This window comes from Lampetra planeri, unplaced genomic scaffold, assembly GCF_965212315.1.
Source record: "Lampetra planeri unplaced genomic scaffold, kcLamPlan1.2.h2 scaffold_230, whole genome shotgun sequence".
In the NCBI taxonomy this organism is placed as follows: Eukaryota; Metazoa; Chordata; class Hyperoartia; order Petromyzontiformes; family Petromyzontidae; genus Lampetra; species Lampetra planeri.
Window position 1 is genome coordinate 1264 of NW_027615062.1, and position 22737 is coordinate 24000.

The window sequence follows — 22737 nt, forward strand, 5'->3', positions numbered from 1 at the left end:
GCCCGCCCTCCTGCTTCGACCACCCAATCAGAGGCGCTCGCTGCGAGACACAACAGCGCAGCTGCCAGGACGCACGTACTACACAAGAGCACACACACACAGAGCTCTGGTTCAATCCGGCTGAGATCCAGTCACATCCCAAAGTTTCTCTCCCTCCCCCGTCAGCCCTCACCCCCCTCTCCTCAAGCTGCACGACCACCAATTCAACTCCCGGCCTCCACACAATGCCTGCGGCGTGTGCACTTGCTGGCACAAGTGCCGTGTTGGCGAGCGCCTACCAAAAAAGGCAATTGTGGCGTATGCGATGACAGCGGTGTGGCCAACATCACGCCCGGCCGCATTTGTCTCTCCACCATTCACGTTTACCCACTCGTTTTAAAGCCCGAGTTGACCCGGGAAAAGTAAAATTACGTGCCGCCGATGCAAGCTGTGGCCCGGACTGGAACTCAGGCCTGCAGGTACATTGTGCAGTGCATTAACTATTACACGACTTACCCTCCCCACCACCTCCCTGCACAACTGAATGCCAACGCAGCAATTGACCGACTCCCATTAAATCCTTCCACAGCCACCCCCACGCATCTCCCCCACCCCTCCTCCCTCTCTCCCGCTCTCGCCTGCCTCACCCTCCCCATGGCCCTAGCAGCAGATGTTACGTATTAACGCGACGGGGAAACAAAGAGAGGGGCGCCTGCACAGCTTGCGCATGAGCCGAGGGCTCGTGCGTCACGCGCCCCCTGTGAACGCCTCCCTGTGCTATGCAACATTCCTACAGAAACAAAATATGTTTTTCTCCAGCCAAAGCTATCGGCCATTGGGCGGCTCGCAGGCTGCGAGGGAAAAGTGTCGAGTTGCGAGTAACCGCGGCCTTGACTGGAGACAACGCAAATCCCAGAGAATGTTGCGCGACAGCCTCCCATGATGCACTGCTGCCGATTCACAACGCTGCGCATTTCTAATTTAAATCTCTGTCAGTTTGACCGTTTTTCAATTATTTGATTGACAAAAAAAACGCCCAAATAAACCACATGCAGCTGCACAACCCAGAGCCACACAAACCACGAAGTTCTCCCTGTTGCCCACACGGGTTGCTGAGCAAGTGCGAGCACTTGCCAGCACGGTATGAATGTTGAAAGTCTTTCACACCGTACGTAGTCAACCGTGCTAAAATCGGGCAGTACACAAGGTGGACAGACACCACGACGACCCGGCCACCTTTGTTTCACCAGTGGTGCTGTTACACACAACAGTACACTCATTTATGACCGAGCCGACCTAATGCAGGCCCAGGAACAGTTAAAATATTCCTCAATATTGGGCAAGAGCAGGAATTGAATGTGCCTCGCCAGGTGAGTAGCAGTGCACTGCTAACCACTGCACTACCAAATACACACACCCAAAAGCAAGCGACACACACACAAACGCAGACATGTGATGGTTGGATGGAAGGGATGGTGGCGAGGGAGGCGCATGTGGGAGGGGTGCGTGTGCTCACCGGGGTGAGCAGCTCAGGGGTTGTGACGGGCGAACAGGCACTGCTCAGCTTCATGCTGCTCCCCAGGTCAAAGTCACAAATCTTGACGGGCGAAACCTGCGCCCAGGAAACGCGACGACAACGCGCAGGAGGTGAACAACCGGCAAGAGCAATCGACAAGACTGGGGCGCGCACAGATGAACCACCTGCGTGCCCCATCTCCCAGGAGAGGTCAAATTTGGCATCGCCAAGTGGAGCAGCCGGCGATCGCTGCGATCGACGGTGGCACCCAAACTAGCCGCTCTGCTACAGACAGTAGCCACGCCAACGAGCCGAGGCCGCGCCTTCCTCGCGGGTCACGCACCGCGGCTGCGTGGTCCAGGCTGTCACGAGTATAATTATTATAATAAAACATCAAGTCATGGCTTCGCGAGAGACTTGGCGCCCTGGTGACACCACATTGGTGCGATGTTTGCAAGGCGTTAAATTTGCCAACAAGAGACTGCTTTAATTCTAGATTTGAAGCTTTCGTGACTGCAAGGATTCATACTCTTAGGTTCTTTTGGTAAAGTCACGTAGGTAAAAAATCTAATTAAAAGTTAATAAAAGTAATAATGGAAATATTTATTGCCATTATTACTTTTATTAACTTTTAATTTTTTTTGGTTAAGTTTTTTAGTTAATAAAAGTAATAATGGAACTATTTATTTCCATTATTACTTTTATTAACTTTAAATTTAATTTTTTACCTACGTGACTTTACCGAAAGAACCTTAGAGTAGGAGACTGCTTGCTGCTGCTGTGGTTTTGGTCACGTTAGAACCACCCCACCAAACAGCAATCTGGCAAAGGCAACTGCGGCGCTAGTGGGCGGACGACCGAAATGAAGTTGGCGGTGGCGGCACGTGCATGGAGATTCATTACGATTATGCTGAACGACCCAAGAAAGCCTCACAGCTTTAAGGCCAAGATTTTTCCAGTCGGAGGCGATGTTGCTATGTGCAATCCCAGAGGAAGCCAATGCAGAACAAGGGGGAGAACGTACAAACACAAAGGGCACCCGAGAGTTGGGAACTGAACTCACGCGTGTTACCACTGTGACCCTCTGCCCTCGAAAATACAGAACCATGGGCCAAAAGACGATTTATGATGACGATTGCAAAGTGAAGTCTGTGCCCGACAGTCGATTTAAAAGTTTTAAAGGGATCTCGAACCAAGCACACAGCCTGGGTGTGTGCGGCTACGAGCAGGACGACGGGCGGTTGTGTTTGTACGTGATAGCCGAGCGGGTACCTGGTGGGGATTTTCGCACAGAATGTTCTCCGGTTTAAGGTCACGGTGCGCAATTCCTGGAAACAAGAGCGACGGGGAACGGAACATTAAAATAACATTTTTGTTGCAGGGTCAGCATGGTCAACAAACAGGTGAGAGGTCGACAACTTCAGGCGAATGCGGTCTTGAAAAAGCGACAGCCTTGTGTATCTCCCCCCCCGCCACCCCAGCCCACACTGCTCCAGTTGAATGACTCTTGGCACGATGACAGTGTGAGCTTTGCCCTGCACGCTCTTCTGAATTATCAAAATCATCGTCTCTCTACGCTTTCGCTATCTGCGTTTGCTTCGTCCACTTTGGTCGCGGGACGAAGATTATCCCCCCCCCCCCCCGTTGGCAACTCTCGCAGACCAATCGTGGCAAAATGGCTTCCACGTCACACTGACAGTCGCTCAGCGACTTGCGAGGGTACTTGAATGTCGCCGTCTCTATCCACACTACAATGCCACCACCTTCACTCTCTATGGAGTGTCGGTGACATCACCACAGCGCTTGTGCCAGGCTAGATGCACTGAGGCCACAATAACACTCAAAATACTCACCCACCCCGCTCACCACACTGCAGGTCTCACACCATTTCTCTTTCTGCTTCTACCCTCACCACTGCTCACTTTGGAATTACCTCGAATAGTGACTGGGCTGAAACCATCAACTCCCTGCACGAGAGAACCAGATTCCGATTTAAAGCTTTCATGACTGCAGGGATTCGTCTTCTTGGTTCTTTCGGTAAAGTCACGTAGAGTGGAAATAATAAAATAATAATACAAAATTCCCATTCTACGTGACTTTACCAAAAGAACCAAGAAGAACCAGATTCATTTCTTCAACCTCAGGGTGATGGGCCGAAAATGTAATCGTCACCTTGAGTCAATCTCTGTTAAAATCGGGTGAAACTCTCAAAACTTCTAAGCTGCGAGGTAGCCAGCAGCTGGCAATCAAGCATGTTGAGGGTGGCAACCAATCCCACAAGGATCTTAGAAGGCATCCATGCACACTCCAAGGTGATGTTCTTTTTTCTCTTTCCAGGTTCTCGGCTTTCCTCGTTTAAAAGAAGCTATCGGCTAAACATCGAGGGCAGGACCCTCCTGAAGGACTCGGCGAGACGTACCCTTCTGGTGCAGGAAGTGGAGGGCGGTGGCGATGTCGCGTACCACCTCGCTCGCCTCCTGCTCGCTGAAGTGGCCTCGGCGCTGGATTTGGGCCAAAACGGTTCCTGCAGAGGAGGCCGCACAACCAGGCACAGCATGAACACCACTTGCCAACCACGTGCTGGGTTTCCACAGCCAATATTAAGGGCTATTGCGATTCAATGGACTTTTTGGATGGAATACATGATCTTTCGTCATGTAACGCGCAACCACCCAACATAGCCAAACAAAGTACATCGTCAGCCCAAAATATTTTTTTTTCTAACGCAACAGTAAGTTGGGAGAACACTAACAATTGGCACATTAAAACGCTTGCGCACATTTTTATGTTTGGCTGTCGGGTGATCAAGGGTTACAAGACAAAAATGTGGCCATATAATTAGATGGCCAGAGCCAAAAATAGGATACGAATCATGATGGTTTAGTTTTCATAAAAACTGCTATTCATGCAAATCGCATCTGAAAAACACTGTCCAGTTTGCAACGTGCGCAGTTCCTACGCGGAGGGGGTGGGGGAAACCAGACGCACGCTTGGAGCTGGTCACATATCGGGGCGAGTAATTTGCCAAGAATTTAGGATCCAATTTTTTTTACATTTGGCCAACTCCATCAATCATACAGAACCGCTCTCTAGTTTTAACCACGCACAGCCGTCAGTTGATGCATTACGAATGCTAGCTCACCTCCTCTCATCTTTTCAAACACCAGGTAGAAGCGGTCGTCCTCCTCGAAAAATTCAATCAGCTGCAGGATGTTGCTGCCAAGACAACGTTTACAACATTCATATGGCGGTCGTAATCAAACGCAAGCAAAGAAGTCGAAGCCATTTTCCTGCTCAATTGAGCAGGGGTGGTGCTGCTTCTCTTTCACGTTAATAGCCCTGAGCCATTGGAGGATGTTCCACATTCCTATGGCAGGTGCTAGTCCATCGGTAGAATACCGTTGACTTCCCAGTGTGGTAATAATTTTAATTGAACCCAGAGGAACGATGGGCTGAAATCAACCAAATCAACCCCCAACCAGGGATTTCAACTCACAACCTTCCGATTGAGAGCCACTCTCTACCACAAAGCCATAAACATCTGAATACAACAATGATTTAAATTGGCACAGGAAAGCCTCATTCGAGTCTTAAGGACTCTTTGGAGGGTGCTGCGCAAGGGCATTTCGACACCTTTTTGATCAGGCATTTTAGTTTCAAAATGGGGCAAGCGGCATTTTTTAGTGAACAGCAATCAACACAAATGCAGCAATGTGGGCAATTACATCAAGTGTCAGGAGCTGAAAAGCAGAGCTTAAATTTCGATTTAAAGCTTTCGTGACAGCAAGGATTCATCTTCTTGGTTCTTTCGGCAAAGTTACACATTCCACAAGTAGTGACTAATCCCATATCTGCATTTTCCATAAATATGCAAAATTTATCTTGATATGCAAATCCCTTTGTCAAGGTACTCTTCCTCCCCTAACCCAGCTTAAATATACGCTGCCAAGCCTGGTGGTGCTCATTCAGACGCTGTCTTTCCGACAGCCCTGTTCTTCACCTGAGGACGGCTGCTTGCGTTGTGGCCGAAACGTCGTGAGAATTGTATTTTATTATGTTTAAATTTTATTATTTTATTATTTCCCTTCTACGTGACTTTACCAAAAGAACCAAGAAGATGAAGCCGAGCTTACCGCAGGAGAAACTGTGCATATTAACGAGGGGTGTTAGCGGAAACGGTGACGGAGGATGATGATACGGTCAGTGTAAAGATAAAGATAGCAGCAGGTGATGCAAATTCAAGCGAGATTTAGAAACCAAGCGTTGACACGGGGATTTTCCGGCAACCACCACCACCAGGTCATCGTTATAAAATCAACCAAGCCAGAGTGATGCAACACTCACTCATTGCCTTGGCACTGGTACAAAATCTCCACTTCCTTAAACACCCTATTTCGGCTGTGCCCTGCTGTCTTCTCAATGACCTGGAAGCACAGGGGAGAAAAACGCAAGCTTCGTCACAGCGACTCGCTCACACCGCGCCTCTGTGCGACCCACTCCCTCCCCAGATGCCCATGCCCGTCCACCCAAACCACACAATTATATTCCGACTGGGCTATTATTATCCTGCAGCGATCAAAGACATTTCCATGAGATAAGAAGTTTACATTCGTCGGGGAACGGCTCCCAGTAGAGGGCATGACGGAAACAGTTCTGGAGGTAACTTCACAATTGGCCCTTTTACCCACATGCAAGACAAGACTGCTCTGAAGATAACGTTCGTCATCACACGCCAATCAATATTAAAAACACGAGCTAAACCAGATTTCACTATATTTGCCACAGTAATTCTCATCTGGTGACATATACAATGATATTTCACTCTCACAGCCAGATTCCAGTAAAACAACATTGAACGTCATCATTTGTGCAGTTATTGGTGACCTCAATCGTGATGGAGGCACCGTCCCCCCACGCACGCCTTGCATTCGAGGTGTTTGGCCAAAGTGAATGAAACCAAGTTAATGTGTCGATTTGTCGCCATCGGTGACCGAGCCGTGACTCTGAACTTGCTCAACTCGACACCACGGCTTAAAATCACAGACTAAACCAGGATTCGAACTAGGGAACTTAATTCGGAAGGCTAGCTCCGTGTCCGTGACACGGCCATTAGAAACCTGGACACCCATTCTGTCTTTCTATGGGCGGTTCACCGTTGTTTTTTTTAACCGCACATCCAAGCAAACCCTAAACCCTGATAAATGTCACAGGGCTCGCGGCGACGTTCACAGGCGGAACGGCGCCACAACCAATCGGCTCTTCTCTTGGAGGAGCCGCCACACACCTCGGGCTGCATGTACCGGGCTACGGACGTGTTACCCCCCCCCCTCGCACTGGGTGAGTTTTCGTTGTCCCATTAGTGGAGTTGACCACTCACCTCAAATGGGGAATCAAGAGTTGTTTGGGCAATTGTTGGCAGAAATTAAATCGCTGCCTCCCCACGCGTCTGTGATTTCCCCACGCTTGCGTACGAAAACTATGCACATTACAAATTCTAAAGCACTTGGAGGTGTGATTCACAAAAATAAAACATTACGTTTTTATTACATCTGGATTTACCAGCCACTTCCCTTAAATAATGAATGCCAGTGTGCATTCATTACACAAATCCCTTGCGCGTCACTAAACAAGTCTGGTTTCTTGTTAACCAGGAATGCAGCACAGGTTTCAAATTAAACGACATTGCTGCCACACTAGGAGAAACTTAAATAACTTCACCACCACCACCTACAACCGGCTGCCCTTCAGCAAAATTCTATATTTGTAACAAAAACAAATTTGGGGCAGCAGCACTTCCTGCAACGCCAACGTAAACGCTGACATTTTTATTTTAAGGACAAACGCCCACTCGGATAAAAACAAGCACGCACATGTGCACCGATTGAAAAGGTAATTGTGTCCAGGCATTTCCAAAACATCCGCGCGATTTCTAAGTCGACTCAACACTCCATGTATGTAGAATTTATTTCGCACCGTACGCAGTCATGTATAAAATAAGTACCACTTTGTGAAAAGTCAACGAGAATTATTTTTATTCCTCCGAAAAGCCTCAATAACCCAACGATCAGAAGGGGCCTGCTGCATTGGAATCTTTGGCTAATTCCATGAACTTGTCTGCCTTCCAAAGAAAACTCCACACTGAATACGAGCGATTTCCACTCTGCGTCGCATAGATGGATTTAATCTATTCTTGTAATTGCCGTGTCCTGACCACCTCACAGCCCAAGCCTACAACACCTGGTATTCCCAAACAACCTCCCATCCAAGTACGAGGCAGCTGTCGAGATCTGATGAGACCTGGCGCAATCAAGGAGATTTGATCGCATGCGTTGTGGTCAGTCATCAAGATCCGTGGACAAATCGCCCGTAGGCGTTCACTGCACATTGTCATTTGTTTCCACTTTCCTTTGTCTTGTGCCAATATGCTCAAGTAGCACACAACTTTCTGGCACCAATCGCGTGTCTTCATCAACGCATTCTCTGTTAGGTCTTCCTCTTTCCCGTTCCTTCAATTTTTTCCCAAACACACTTTACATTAATCCTGCTCCCCCCCCCCTCCACTTCACACAAGAGTGCAAAAGTGTGGTCACCACATCTACACCTCTAGGAACTAAACAGATTTCTCCACAAATTTGTCTGTCGTCTGATGAAGCTAGTTGTAATTACTGGTGAAACGTCGTACTCAAATTGTAAATGTTGTGGATTTGCTCTCCAACACACCGGTGTGCTGTACTAGTGACGAATTAGCACGTCCTTCTTACGTGACAACCCTTACTAGTTGGCCGTGTCGGGTTTTAACGACACATTTATATATTTATGCGATCCAACCCAAAAAAACCTCTATTATGGACACTTGACAAATGTTCCTGTTGTCCATCCTATACGTGTCCAAATAGGTCTCCGTTTCCTTCTCATCACTGCCTGCATCAGGTCTTCTTCTATGTAGTGGTCACCACTCAGCCTATGGTTATACCGGCTCCTGGCATGGGAATGTAACATTTTCCACCACCACCCTCAAGGTGGACCCCATTGTATTTTTTCAGCAGGGAGACCGAATGGACCGTGTGGGAGATGCAGCCTCGCTGTGTGCCGAGTAACAACCGCCGAAGGGGCCTTAGGTCTGGCACCGATCCCTGATGATCACAGAAAAATCGGGTCGATAAACCCAGGAGTCGAGAATAGCCAGCACCACCAAGTTTTAGCCGAAGCCCTTCTTTAGCGATATCTGCCTCTTTGGAACTTAAACCTAATGCATACCTTTGTCAACCCACTACTGGTCCTCCTTGTTGTTTGACCATACTTCACCATGTTGGTCAGTGTCCGTTTGTGAAGGGGGGCACCCTTGATTGGGTTAGGCATCACGAGCCACTGTTAAACGTGGCCGGGAACGTAACCCAGGGTCATAACGCTTGCAATAACCACAGTGCCACTATTGCAATACTTAAAACTGTTAACCATGCATTTTTGTTTTTGCTTCACGTTGTGTTTTTTTCTGCATTGCGTCATGGTTTGAGTGTGCATGCTGCTGGTTCTGACCTCGTATCACACGGAGCCTTAATTTGCTTCGGTGGCCCAGGTCTCCCTTTAGAGACCTTTAATCCGTGCCCACAAATATCTTGCCAGTTCTCAGCGTTGGTTCGAGCCAGCCTGGCTCTGCCGATTATCGACACCAAACGTCAAAAAACCAGGTCCATTTACTGGTACTGAAACAATGCTGATGAAATCATGTACTGTACTGCCAAAAGGCGGTAGTAGCTGATGGGATGTGAATAATAAAAGTATTTTAATGTGGACAGGGATGTTAAAGTGGCGATTTTCCCGCTAGTTTATTGCGACTTAACAATTGCCCACGATGAAACCGATGGTGTTTAGTCTCAAACAGCTATCGCCGGGCATTAAACATTATCCAGGTCGTCTGTGCAGGGCCACGGCCTAACAAACCTCACCCGCTCCGTCTCCTCTGCAGCGGAGAAAACGCGGTGAGCCAGTATCGGTGTGTCTCGCGTTCTGGCAGCCAACCAACCCAAGCAGCAAGCGATTCCTCCACCCACCCAAAAGCACACAATTTCACCTTTTTCATGGCGAGTTTAGCATCGCAACGCTTCCAGCGGGCAGCACCCTCCCCCAAAAACCGTGTTGACATTGCTGCGGGGAAGCGTCTGCCACAAAAATAGAAACCGCGGTCCGCCCTTTGACCCCTCCCACGTCCGCCCCCTTGGGCCGCGTCTCGGCCAATCGGAGGCGGCCGCGAGGTGGGGTGATGAAGGGTGGCAGCCAGTTGCGGCTGCCAATAGCCAGGAGACTTTAGCTCTGGTGACGCTGAGAGTTCAACTCGCGACTTGATTCGACCACGTGGTTGTTTTGATTCTAGATTTGAATACTCTTAGGTTTATTTTTTTTACCTACGTGACTTTACCGAAAAAAACTAAGAGGGTGGTTGTTTTGACTTGGAAAAACTTACGCGACTGCGGGCATTCATACGAATTATTTCTTTCGGGTAAAGTCACGCAGATAGAAAATTAAAAAACAGCATTACCAGCGCTTGTGTTACGATGGAAACGTCGTGGGTTATTTTTGTTTTAATTTTCTATCTACGTGACTTTACCGAAAGAACCAAAGAATAACAAGTGGTTGTTATTGCCGTTCAAGCATGACGACACTCGAAATGTTGCACCGACGCCGCATTAGCAGGCCATTTTAAAATCAACCGATTACTAATGTAGCATAATCACAATAAAACACATTCCAAATGATTACTAATCTACAACTCGCATCGTAACAATAGCCTGATTACTAATCTAGTATATAATTACAATAACTCCCCCCTCAAATCTTTGCACATGATGAGTTAATGATGACGTCACCCTGCTGCTGCTCTATACAAGAACGGGAGACACAGCAGAGCCTCACCATTCTGGCGAATTGCCCGATGATGCTGGATGCAATTACCAGCGAAACGTCGTACTCAAATTGTAAATGTTGTGGTTTCGCGCTTCAACACACCGGTGGGCTAAAGCAGTGAACTAATTTGTCTTTTGTCAACGTGACACTTTTTTACTGATTGGCCGTGTCGGGTGGTGGAGGGTTACGACACATTTATAAATAATATATATATCTCTTTAAAGCACTCGCAACAACTTGCAAGTGTTACGGGCCGGAGTATCTGCAAACCACTCATCTCCCGTCTTTATTTCTCGAGTGTGACTGGCACAGCTACAGAGTGGTGCGTGCGTTGTGTGTAGACACTCGGGAGGAGGGGGCATTCCTACCTACACGAGATGCATATCCATCATCAAGGGATTTTCCAAGCTAAATATTTTTTTAAGTTTACCCAAAAAAAACCCCGAAGAGCATTCAAAAGGCGGTGGGTGCCCTTCCCCCCTCCTAGCAGTCCGCAAAAGCCAGGTCCTACGACTCAAAGCACTAATCGACAGTGGTTCCTATTTCAATAAAACTCACCGATGAGAACGCGATGTGCCCAGTCGATACGTCAAAGAGCCTCACACACACAGCGCTACGCATTGACGTGAACCCCCTAACCCTGTTGTGTATAAAGACAGAGCCCCCCACCCCCTGGGCAAGGCATGTTTGCGAGCACCTATTAAGGCAGGCACAGCACATGGGGGGGGGGGTGGTCAGCACCACGCCCGGCCGCCTTTGTCTCCCCAAGTAGCGATGTTTACTACACACCACTGCACCGGGTACTCATTTGAGGCCGAGTCGACCTAGGAGGGAGGGCCTAGTACCGGTAATCGTCACCGGTGTTGGCCACGAGCGGGAATCGAACTCGGCTCGCCGGGGTCCGTAGCGCAGCGCAGCGCGCTAACCGCTACACCCACCGCTCCCTTTACAAAGACAAAATAACCCTCCCCCTGTATAGCCTTAACAGACTTGTCGGGGCAAGTGTTGTTTTTGCCAGCAGCACACCTATGAAGTCAGGCGCACACACACACAAAGCCCTCCCCACCACAGTACGTGCGGGCCAACATTGACTGTCTAAACTTTAACAAACGACCTGGCCCACGTGGGTCACGTGGGCCCTGCACCCCCCCCCCCCATGAGGGAGGAGCTGGCAACGGCGAGCCGCGCACAACCGGATCACACCGGCCACGGTGGGTGGGGGGGGATGGGTGGGAGGGGGAGGAGCTTCCCCTCCACACTCCACCGCTATTGGCCAGTGCCGCGTCACGGCAGGCCGCCGCTGTTGCCAGGCAGAAACAGGCGGACGAGGAGGGGGGTGAGGGAGGGGCGGTACTGGGGACTTTGGCCAATCGCGGTTGCAAAGGGGCGGGGCCGCTGGCACTCGCGCAGCCAATCAGCGCCGTGGCTCTGGGCGGGCGCGCGACCGCTGTGGCACGCGGTCCGTGGCCGGCACACACAGCCACCCACAGCAAATAGCAGCAGCACCACTCCTCCAATATTGAAGACCACCTCCCACTTTAAAAACAAAGTAAACAAAAAAACTTCCCCCCCTCCCTCCCCTCCCCCGATCACATCCAATCCAGCCACACGGGCCTTCTGGGATTTGTTTTCTCTTGCCAGCAGCATTGGTTTTTGATACAGGCAGACCGAATCGGTTTCAACATTTGGCTTCTCATGAGCAGAGTCAGGCTTGATTGAGCCAATGCTGGTGGAATGAGGAATACGGAGAAGCATCGTTGTTGTATGGGACACTCAAAAGCCTCGGACGTTTAAGTGCTCCGACAGATGATTGATGTCAACTCCCTCGCCTGGTATACAGGAGGTCGTGGGTTGGATCCCGACCCTGACGCCTGTTGTATATTTGGAGTGGTCGTGTATTTTTTATTCCCCCCACGTCCTCCGATTTTTCCCCTCCACATTTAGAAATCAACATGCGTTAAGGAGTATTTGTACTGCTATAAATGTCTACATAAGCCACTTCATTGAGCTTATCCATTTGTGGCCAAGTCGCTTCTGAAAAAAAATAGCTACATAGCTCAGGTGGGCCTCACCTGTTGAAATAAAAAGTTTATTTTATTTTTTTAGCTTCAGCTTGACGGGTTTACATTGCGGCGCTGCACACACGCGGATTGTGTGAACGTGTGAACGGAGCCAAGCAAGCACACGCGTTGCAACTCGGATGCCCCTGGCGTGAGCGAATGTTGACGCGAGTGTTTTTCCGAGTGGGGTCATCCACAGGTCAACCCACCCACCAGCAGCCTTGATCAATCTACTGCTGGATGATGGCCTCTACAAGCCGGTCGCCATCAAGATATCCGCCCCAGCCGAGTGAAAATGAGACCCAAAACTTCTTTTTTCAGCTGGTGATAACACATCCGCAGTGGTGCACAAGCGTAATTAACAAACTCACACTCGTCAACTGCACTGCTTAAAAGTAAAACAAAAGATGCATAATTGGTGACGTTTCAGACAATGGCCTTCATTACACATTGCCTGTAATGTTATCTATTTTTTTAATTTTGCTTCGAAGGCAACAGTGAATTTGACGGACGTGTTGATGATCATTTAAAAACACATTCTCAAAAAGAGCTGGAATTCAAATGTGACGGACTTTCTGTGCAGTCATTGGTGACTGTGCCGAGACCATCACCTCAGTCCATGCAAGTCTATGGGTCTCAATGTGAGTTTATGGGTCTCAATGCGAGACAGTTTTGCCTCTACGATGGTATTAGTTGTGTTTAATGTAACAAAAAAACAAGCAACAAGTGGGCTGCGAGAAGGCTACAGCCTCCCACCCGCATTTGGCATTTAAGCTCCTGAACATATTACCACTCAACAATAAAATGAGTCGATGGGTCTATGCGAGTCGGGGTTCGTGTAACACTGCTGCTGCTTTATCGACAAATCTGTTGAGTTTTGCTTCTCAAAACATCGCTAAATACAACACTGCATGCACCCAGAAGGAATGTACTTTCATACAAGAGTATTTCTCAACTCAATGACACTAAACACATGATGTTCTATCGTGCAAGGGGTTGATAAACAATTGCCTGGCTTACATAATACCACATCGCCACGGCCATTGGCTCTCTACACGAGTCCCAACGTTACTGGGTGCAGTCGTCTCTGGTCAAACGCAGCATGGCTTCAACATCCAGGCCCACTCATCCCCTCTCCAGGGTGCTATACTTCTCCCGGGGAATGTACGTACGTGTGCATGCAGGTGGGTGTACGCGCGTAAGATTTGTGTGGTGTGCAATGGAAAAACACAAATCCCATCCAGCAGACGAGCAACTGTTGCCCAGTGCGGCCGATGCTGCCACTCAAGGGCTGACCTCTCATCCCACCAGCGTGCAGGAAAATGCTAGCTGTTATCTGCAGTTATCATCGTTCACAATGGAAAGTAGAAGGTGGGTGTGTACGTGTCGTCTTTGTACGTACGTGTGTATACACACACACTTTTTGCAAGAGTATTGGAGGCTTCACAGGGGACCTTTGTTTAGGAATTTCACAACAAATGTGTCAACTTGAGTTCAATTCCCAGTCATGTTATCCATGGCAGGGAGTGTGTGTGTGAGCATGTGTGAGCTTGTCTGTGTGTGGGTGTAAATGTGCAAAGTGCACCTAGCCTGGCAAGCACTGTGGTGACATCACCGCCACTTAGTGGCGACGTCACCACCACTTAGTGGCGAATGACGTGTTGTTGTTGTTATAGTTGGTGGGCATATGTACCATGTGTGTCCGCGTGGATCGGTAAGTGCAGCGGTTAGCACGCTGCGCTACGAACCTGGCAACACGAGTTTGATTCCTGCTCACGGCCAACACCAGTGACCTATCTGAAACAGTCCTGGGCCTCCCCCAAGCTTGACTCGGCCTCAAATGAGCACCTGGTGTACTGTGCATGTAGCAAGCCACCCACCCCCTTGTGTGCCGTAGCAGCCTTCATTAGGTGTTCGCAAACAGCTTAGCCCCAAAAGTCTGTCAAGGGTATACAGGGCATCGTTGTTCTTGCATGTCCGTGTGCTCTGTACCTTGACCGCATACTCTTTGTTGTTGATGAGGCTGCAGCAAGTCTGCACGCGTGCGTACGCTCCCTCCCCGAGCAGCTCCCCCGTGAGCCGGTACAGGTCTGTGCCGACACGCACGCACCACGCGCCCATCAGTAATCACGCTCACCGCCGCAGGGGCCGTTCTGTGGGGGCGCTGTCCCCCTCCTCTTTTGAATGAGCGTCAGTGCTCCACTTTGTGGCAGAGGTCGCAAACGGGTTTTGATTCCTTACCCGTACCCGGCCGCACCAGGGTCGCAAATGGGTACCTGTACCCGGCCGGGTACGGGTACCCGTTCCCTACCCGTACCCTACCCGAAATGAGTGACAAACGGTTACTCACCAGTGACTCACGGCCTACCCGTACCCGGCCGCACCAGGGTCGCAAACGGGTACCCGTACCCGGCTATCGGGTAGGGTACGGGTATAGGGTACCCGGTTGCGACCTCTGCTTTGTGGGGAAAGATCCAACAGCGGTTGATCTTCCCCACAAAGTTTCCCCCCCCGTGCCAAGCCACCCCATCCAGAGTCGATTGGCCGTGCATTTAGCAGAGTGCACTCCCACTCACCGCCGAATCTCCCCGAGAAGCTGTCGGTCGCACGGGTTCTCTTTTTCTTGTTCTTCTTCCCTCGTTTTGTCGGGTCGATGATGTCGATGGGCTGGCTGCACGGGATATCTGTTGCGTGCACATCAAAAGCATGCGTTCGTTAAGGCGAGAGATAAATACCGTCTCTCTTTCAGGTGCTACCACCGCTGCACCTTCCAAACCGCCTGTGTCACGATGCGTGGTGCATCATGGGAGCCGCCACTAAAATCACCAGGTCAAGGACATGCGCTGCGTTATGCAATTTCACATTAAGCCAATGGAAATTCAAATATGTCAGACAATTAAAAATTCGTCAGGTCAGACGATTTAGGAGAATCGTGCGTGCTGTAATTACAGGAGCGCATTTACTCTGCCACGCCGCTACGGACCACCTCGGGTTTCGAGTTGCGTTATCCTGCAGGCCTCTACACCAGCACCCGGGGTGACCAACAACAACCGTGCACCACACTCCTGGCGCTCGGCCAAGCAAACAGAATGGAGATCGCGCGACGCCGTATCATCCGACACGGGGTGGAAATTTAAACCGTGTGGCGCTAGCGCCAATGGTTGCGGGTCAAGGGATGAGGTCGCATGTGGCACGATGCAATGAAAACTGCCGCTAATTCATGAAACCTGACACCACATGGCGGGGGGCAAGTGGGGCAAGTGGTGACTGTGGCCGCCTGTGTGTTCATTAGTCTGTGAGGGTAGAGGACCTGACGCCACAGACATCCAGAGCGAGAGGCAAGAGCTCATGGATTTGTGCAGGAACTGGTGGTACTCCCAAACCTGCTGGGATGCAGTGGCCAAAAAGGCAGTACAACCAGTGGGTTTGTGAATCCATCTGTGCAGATCTTTGTGTTACCCCCTGCCCCCCCCCCCCCCCAAAATTATCTAGGTTCCTCCCACGTGCCAATAACGCCAAACAAGAATTGACCAAACATTCCATTGTAGCAGAACCGTCATTAGAAATGAGTCCTGAGACTCGACCAAGGTTTCCCCAGATAATTAATAAATGACTTGCACTATTATTCCAAGAAGGCGATCAACTCATCCCATCATCTAGCTGGATTCATAAAATGAGCACCACTTGTGGGATGTCAAAAAACAGCTTTTCTACAGATAAGACTGATCCTGCCACAGTAAATGTGGAATTGCCACCATTGAACATGACCGCCAACAAAAACGTACACGAGCAGGGAAATTATTTTGACAGACTCCACTGCACCGATGCAAATCTGTAAACCCCGTGTGGCCAGAGGCGCCAGTGCTTGCGAATCGGAGTTTTGTTTCCGCAGAGGCTGCGACACAGATCGGTCAGCACCCCCTCCCTCCTCGCCTGATGCAACAGCGTTCACACGACGGCGTTGCAACGCCGCAGGGAACGCACGCGGGATCTATAAACAGGCAGCGTGGGGCGACAGCACCGTCGGCCTCGTGCAAGAGCGCTCGCGTATAAACAGATAACAAGGCCATCATCACATGACCACCACCACCAACAAGCCTGGGAATTATCCACAGCTCTCTTTTCAAGTGCTACGAATTTCAGTTCATATATATGGATACTGTGCAGTCTACACATGTATACTGTACAGTTCGTTGCCGTCAAGTACCCAAACAGCACTAGTATGAAAGTTGAAACGGATAACAGTTAATGCATTGTTGAATCGTGCAAGGTTATTTTAGGAGCTTGGGAAGAGAAAGGCGATGATGGGAGGGAATTTCAAAGTTGAGCAGTGTGGGGGGTGTGTTGTTGTGACCTGCAGTGTGGTGGTGGTGGTGTTGAGTCCTCAACACGGATGACGGAATCAATAAATGAAGTTCACGGAATCATGAACCATAGCAGTAGCAATAGAAGGGAGTGATATGGAGGAGATTCACTTTAGTTCCGAAAACGTTATTTTATTGTATGTTGAACGTCTTTCCCACCGCACGTAGCCAACAGTGCTAACTTGCTGTGCCATGGAAGGACATAAAAAAATAAAGTACAAAAGCAGTTATAGTATTACTCCTGTTTTATTAATGCGAATCAAAATGGTGCACTGTCGGGAGTTATTTATAATTAAAATATCCACAAGAAATGTCTAACAACACCCTTTATTAAGTCTGAGGATTGATTATTCATGAATATGTGTCTGTGTCAATCGTTGCTCACCAACAGAAGATTTGTTTTTGTAAGGAGTTATGTAATTTGTTGATGTGCCGCCCATAAACCTGACCCCACCAGGGAGGGTTCAAACCCCTGGCCATGACACGCACAAAAGAAGGTGGGATCTTTGTGCTCTGCAAGCAAGAATTCAGGCAACAGGCACAGAGCCTTATGGCCCACCAGCCAGGTAAAAAAAGGGCAGCAAACGGGTGGGCAGTGGCGAGCAGTGGTGAGTGGCATTGGTTGGGAAGGTAGGATGGATGTTGCAGTCGGGGTTGAGCGTTGATTCGCTGGCACTGAGAGGGGTGGGCAGCTGCTGCTCGTGGCATCGCAGCACTGCCATGGCGCAAGGTTGCATCAGATTTTGCTAGGAGGCTGCTGTCACGAAGGTGAAAATATCACTACGCATTATCCTAATCACCATCGTCGTCACATTTACACATTGCTGCAGCCAGAATTTAATTTAGTAATTTAATTATGAAACTGGCTACAACAACCATCGTGTGAAAATAGCCCAATTGAATCGTCATTTTGATTCAATTGAGACTAGTTTCTTGACCGCAGGATTTTTTTATGCCATTTCAAGCAAGGAAGAGTACCCGATCACTAATATTTGTCTGAGGATTGTTCTTGAACTCACTGGTGAGTGAGCAGAAACAATAACTGGTGCGATAAACACTTGTACACAAGACAACCTGTGTGGCCTTGGTCGGGTGGTGGAGGGTTTCAGACAATAACTTGGCCCGAACACGACGTGGTGAAACCCACACGTCAATCATGAATCACCATCATGGTTTATTATTACATACACTACCCCGACTCCCATGCAGCAACATTCCAAGGCATCAAAAGACAACCCCCACTACTTCTAAGCGTCTCTCATTCCACATTCTCATGGCAAGGTCACTCCATAAGACTGCAATAAAACAAATTTCTCAAATGGATGATGGGCGTACTCAGAATGACAACATTCACATTCTTTACAGCAGGAACAACAGCTGCAGGGGGGGGGCAAACAAACAACCAACCTCACAATCACCAAGGCCCCACACCACCCACACCAGGTCCAACCACGTGGAGTTGATCTCGCCAGAACTTTGGCGAAATTTCCAGAGGGGGCGGCATGCGTGGAATTTGGTCTGATTTACGATCAGAGACTTGAGCAGCAGCAGAAATGTCCAGACGCTTACAGAATTCAAAGGGAGGCTTTACTCAAGACAAGCACCACCCATCATCATTAGCATCAGCAAAACTGCTTTGTGTAGTTTGCCAACCTTCTCCCGTACCTCCAATTAGCACGGTTGGCTACGTACGATGGAAAATATGTTCAGCATACAAGCAAGACAGATTATACAGCATCGCAAGAAAACCTGCGCCCGTTACAAACTCCACCGCGATTATGAGACGCAGCTTGTATGGTTGGCGCAGTATAAAGTAATGCTATCATACACTGCACACATCAGATTTACCACTTCAACTACCCCTGGGCGATTGGAAGAGTTGCAATTCAGGGTCACGGTTAAACTCAAGAGTCGATCGTTTGACGTCGCCGTGAGTGGTGGTGGGTGCCCCTCGTGGTGCAGCGGCGATGTTCCGAACCCTTTGTTTACGATGCACGAGAAGAATCTCACGATTCTCATGCTCGCGATTCGACCCACGAATCACAGTAGAGATGGACACGGGATGGGTTGTCGCTCTGATGTATTGAACAGTGGATTTTGCGATAAGATTGCCATTACAAAAGGGAGGCCTGGGGACATCCCCATTTTGGAATTAAAACCGTTGAACTCAAACGGCCGTAACGGCCAAACACACAACGTCCAAACAGCATAGGCCGACTATCCTTCACCATAACCACTTGCAAATAGAATTTGGATTCGAGCACGCAGAATGATTGGTCAAGCGCTCGCCATTTCACTCCAGCCACTCGCTCACCGGCGGTCAGTCACCTTGATCGCTCTTCTGTCACTACCACCATCGTAGCCGTGAACTTCACTCGTTGGTCTAGAGCAGTGGTTCTTAACCTGGGGTGCACACCACCCCCTAAGGGTGCGAGATGCCCCTTACTGGGGGTGCGAGACATGGGCAGATTTTTTTTTAGAAGGTAAATCTTCAAAACACAAATTAAGCATGGGGCACGTAAGTACAACTACTTTGTTTCATCAAGCCAATGTATTTATTAAAATATTTTAACGATATGGAACCAAGGGGTGCAAGGCTACAATAAAGGTTACGAACCACTGCTCTCATCCATACTTTGTTCAACCACCACACTGCACGTCACAACTCATTCCACGAGCTCACTCACCAACCCACGAACTCACCACACTGCAGGTCACAACATGTCTTTATGCCTCTACCCTCTCTTACTTGCCCAACTCTGGATGTGTATGCATGTTGAATTGTAACTTTAGTTCTGAAAACGTTATTATTTTATTGTACGTTGAACGTATTTCGCAACTTACGGAGCCAACCGCGCTAATCGGAAGTGCATGGGGGGGTTGGCCCAAACCTAAACACTAAAAATCAGTTAGTTGCCTTTCCATCATCTTTTCCCAAACTTACAATAACCTCACGCTCGTTTCACAATCGCGGCTATTGCAACATTGACGGTGCCGTTTGTTGCTGGCCGCTCGACTCTGTTTAAAAAACCAACAACAAAAATCCATCGCTGGGGCTGCGGGCAGCTTGCGAGCGGAGAGGGAGACAAGCCGACGACCGATCGCAGAGACGAAGTTCACGACGACTGCCGCCGCTGTCCTTGCGATTGGTTTTTGTTGCATCACATCCCATCCCACCCAGGACATCGCAATTCCTGGCAAATTCTCACGCGCGCACACACGCGTGTGCGCGCATTACATAACCTCGCGCAGGGAACATTCCAGATCCCACAATAATCCCGCTCCAGGGTTTCACGTTGCCCAACAATGCCGTGATAGCGCGCACATCCATCCAATCCACGGTGAAGCAATACGCCACCGTGGAAATCAGCGCAAAAGCAAACAACAACCAAAAATAGAAGCAGGAGGAGAGAACAAGAAAATATGGCGACCGACAACAAAAAAAAACGATATCCAACAAAACAAACAAAAACAGCGAGCCGACGTTTCGGGCGATGGGCCACACTCACCAGGCCGCCGGCAGCTCTCCGTGGAGAAGTCCGAGAAGTCGTCGGCATCCAGCTCCGTGGCAGAGAGTTGGCTCCCGGCTCCACGCGCCACGTCAAAACTGAAGTGGAACCCCGAATCGTTGGACATGGAGAGGCCGTGCTGTGGACAGGTGAGGTGGTGTGTGGGAAGAGGGGTCATTAGCGTGGCTCCACGAGTCTGCGCTCAATCACCGGTTGACCATCTGCGGTCCAGGGTACGGGGCCGGTGGTGAAAATTCCAAAAGGCCACGGTATTTGGGGTCTCCATGTAAGTTTATTCGAGCCTGCAAGGTCCTCAGTGGGTTCACTGCAAGTTCTCAAGACGCGGCCCGTGTTGGTTGGTCGTACCCAACCCCCTTGACCTGGTTAACAGTTACGATTCAGGGATGTGACACATGAACATTGCCATCACCTTGCATCATGCCCACTAACAATAACAACCGTCACGGCCACCATCGGCATCCCATCATCATCGCCGTTATCACCTTGACCATCAGAACCATTACACATCAGCACCACCACCAACCAACCAGCCACATCAGTAGCATAAACCACGAAAAAAAAACACAATTTCGGAGGCGAAATGAAATGTCGAAATCGCTCCGGGATGCGTAAAAAGCACCACGTCATTGTGTGATGAGGGGCCGACTCACGCAAGCTCCAGTGTGGTTCAGAGTTTGCCACAACAACAACAACAAAACAACAACAACACTTAACGAGCTTCCCATCAATCGCCAATGAACTCGAAGCGCTGCTGGGGGCAACACGGGCTCCCATCACTCAACGTCACCCCCCCCCCACACCACCACCACACGGGCAGTAGGAACAGCCAAGCCAGAGTTCTAGCACACACACACAGATCGATCCTTGAAGGCGACTGATAACGACGAGATGCTGATGATGCTGATGCTCGTAGAACGTAAATCGTGATACTACAGAACTAGATTTGAACCCACGACCTTCAACTGCTGCTGTGTGTGGGAGGGGGGGGTAGCCGATCGCTCTCTAACCACTGCACCAACAACAACAACACAGAGAGACGGCGCCATGCTAATAAACAAAGTCGCTATAATAATTAGTCACGCACGGGTATGCAAATTTAAGTTTCCTGCTCAACTCCACTCACCTTAAAGGAGCGCCCGAAGTCGTCCATGTCGATGGCTTTGTTTTGCACGACCATCTTGAGGCAAATCGCACTCGAGTTTGTTTTTATTATCAATAAACGAGCGAGCGGCCCTTTGGTGACACACGAGGCCGACTGCGAAAACGACGAAAACGTCGTCGTTGTTGTCGTTGTTGTTGTTGACGAAAACGTCGGCTGCTGCTACTGCTGTCAACACAGAGCCTGGCAGGCCAACGTTGACTATTCGTTCAGATCGATCGCAGGTTGAACGCGTGTTGCGTACAACTGCCGCATCCGATTGTTGTTTATTATTTATCCTGCAATCGATGCACGGGCTCACTCACAATGGGAGCCGTGCGGGTAAAACGAAATAATGGACGAAAACAATATCCCGTTGTTATAATCCCGCTTCCCTCCCCTATCGTGCTCTCCTCAATTTGACTCGTGTTCCTCCAACCTCAATTCCACCTTCTCCTTCTCCACCACCACCACCACCCTTCATCCACCCTCCTCCACTCCTCCTCTTCCACGTCCTCGTCCTCCTCCTTACAACGGGAGCCGCTCTGCGAGGAGTCGTCTCTTGAGCGCGTCCTTTTATAGTCGGGCTCACACCCCCCCCACCCCCCATCCCCCCACTAAAGCTACGTCATTGCGACAGCCCCGCACCCGCGTGGTGACGTCACGACGCCGGTTCCGCCCCTCTCACGGTGTGCGTGATGACGTCACGGCGCTAGTCTCGACTCTCCACCCGCACCTCACACCATCGTGTGCGCGGTGACGTCACCGCGTTTGTTTAATATCGTCATAGATTTGAAGGTTTCGTGAAAAAACAATATTAATAATAGAAATAAATAGATGACGTCACGGCGCTAGTCTCGACTCTCCACCCGCACCTCACACCATCGTGTGCGCGGTGACGTCACCGCGCTTGTTTATTATCGTCATAGATTTGAAGGTTTCGTGAAAAAATAATATTAATAATAGAAATAAATAGAAATAAAATCATTATTTTATTTCTATTATTATTTCTATTATTTTTATTATTATTAAATCGAAAAAGTGAAAATAAAAATAATAGAAATAAAATGATTATTTTATTTATATTTTACTATAAAATAATTCTTTTACTTATATTTTATTATAAAATAATTCTTTTATTTCTATTATTATTTATCTTATTTTTATTATTTTATTTTTATTATTATTATTTCTATTATTTTTATTATTATAACTTTTTACCCACGTGACTTTACCGACAAACCTAAGT

The 22737-nt window shown here is 49.0% G+C and overlaps 1 protein-coding gene across 1 annotated transcript; it reads right to left on the reverse strand.

Moving 5' to 3' along the window:
- Positions 1–652: 652 nt before the first annotated feature.
- LOC144740554 (MAP kinase-interacting serine/threonine-protein kinase 2-like) lies at positions 653–22039 on the reverse strand. The gene is made up of 9 exons (XM_078623398.1): positions 21474–22039; positions 20330–20468; positions 15033–15140; positions 14449–14546; positions 5840–5919; positions 4638–4711; positions 3915–4019; positions 2768–2823; positions 653–1591 (listed from the first exon to the last, which is right to left on the reverse strand). The coding sequence occupies exons 1-9, from the start codon at positions 21525–21527 to the stop codon at positions 1256–1258; spliced, it is 1050 nt and encodes a 349-aa protein (XP_078479524.1). The 5' UTR covers positions 21528–22039; the 3' UTR covers positions 653–1255.
- Positions 22040–22737: the final 698 nt, after the last annotated feature.

Excerpts from the sequence above, each read along its gene's own strand:
- LOC144740554 (XM_078623398.1), bottom strand. The coding sequence starts at position 21,527 with ATGGTCGTGCAAAACAAAGCCATCGACATGGACGACTTCGGGCGCTCC. Across the intron at positions 2,824-3,914 it reads CCACTTCCTGCACCAGAAGG|GAATTGCGCACCGTGACCTT; the intron begins GTACGTCTCGCC and ends TCTTGTTTCCAG. Across the intron at positions 1,592-2,767 it reads TGTGCGAAAATCCCCACCAG|GTTTCGCCCGTCAAGATTTG; the intron begins GTACCCGCTCGG and ends TCCTGGGCGCAG.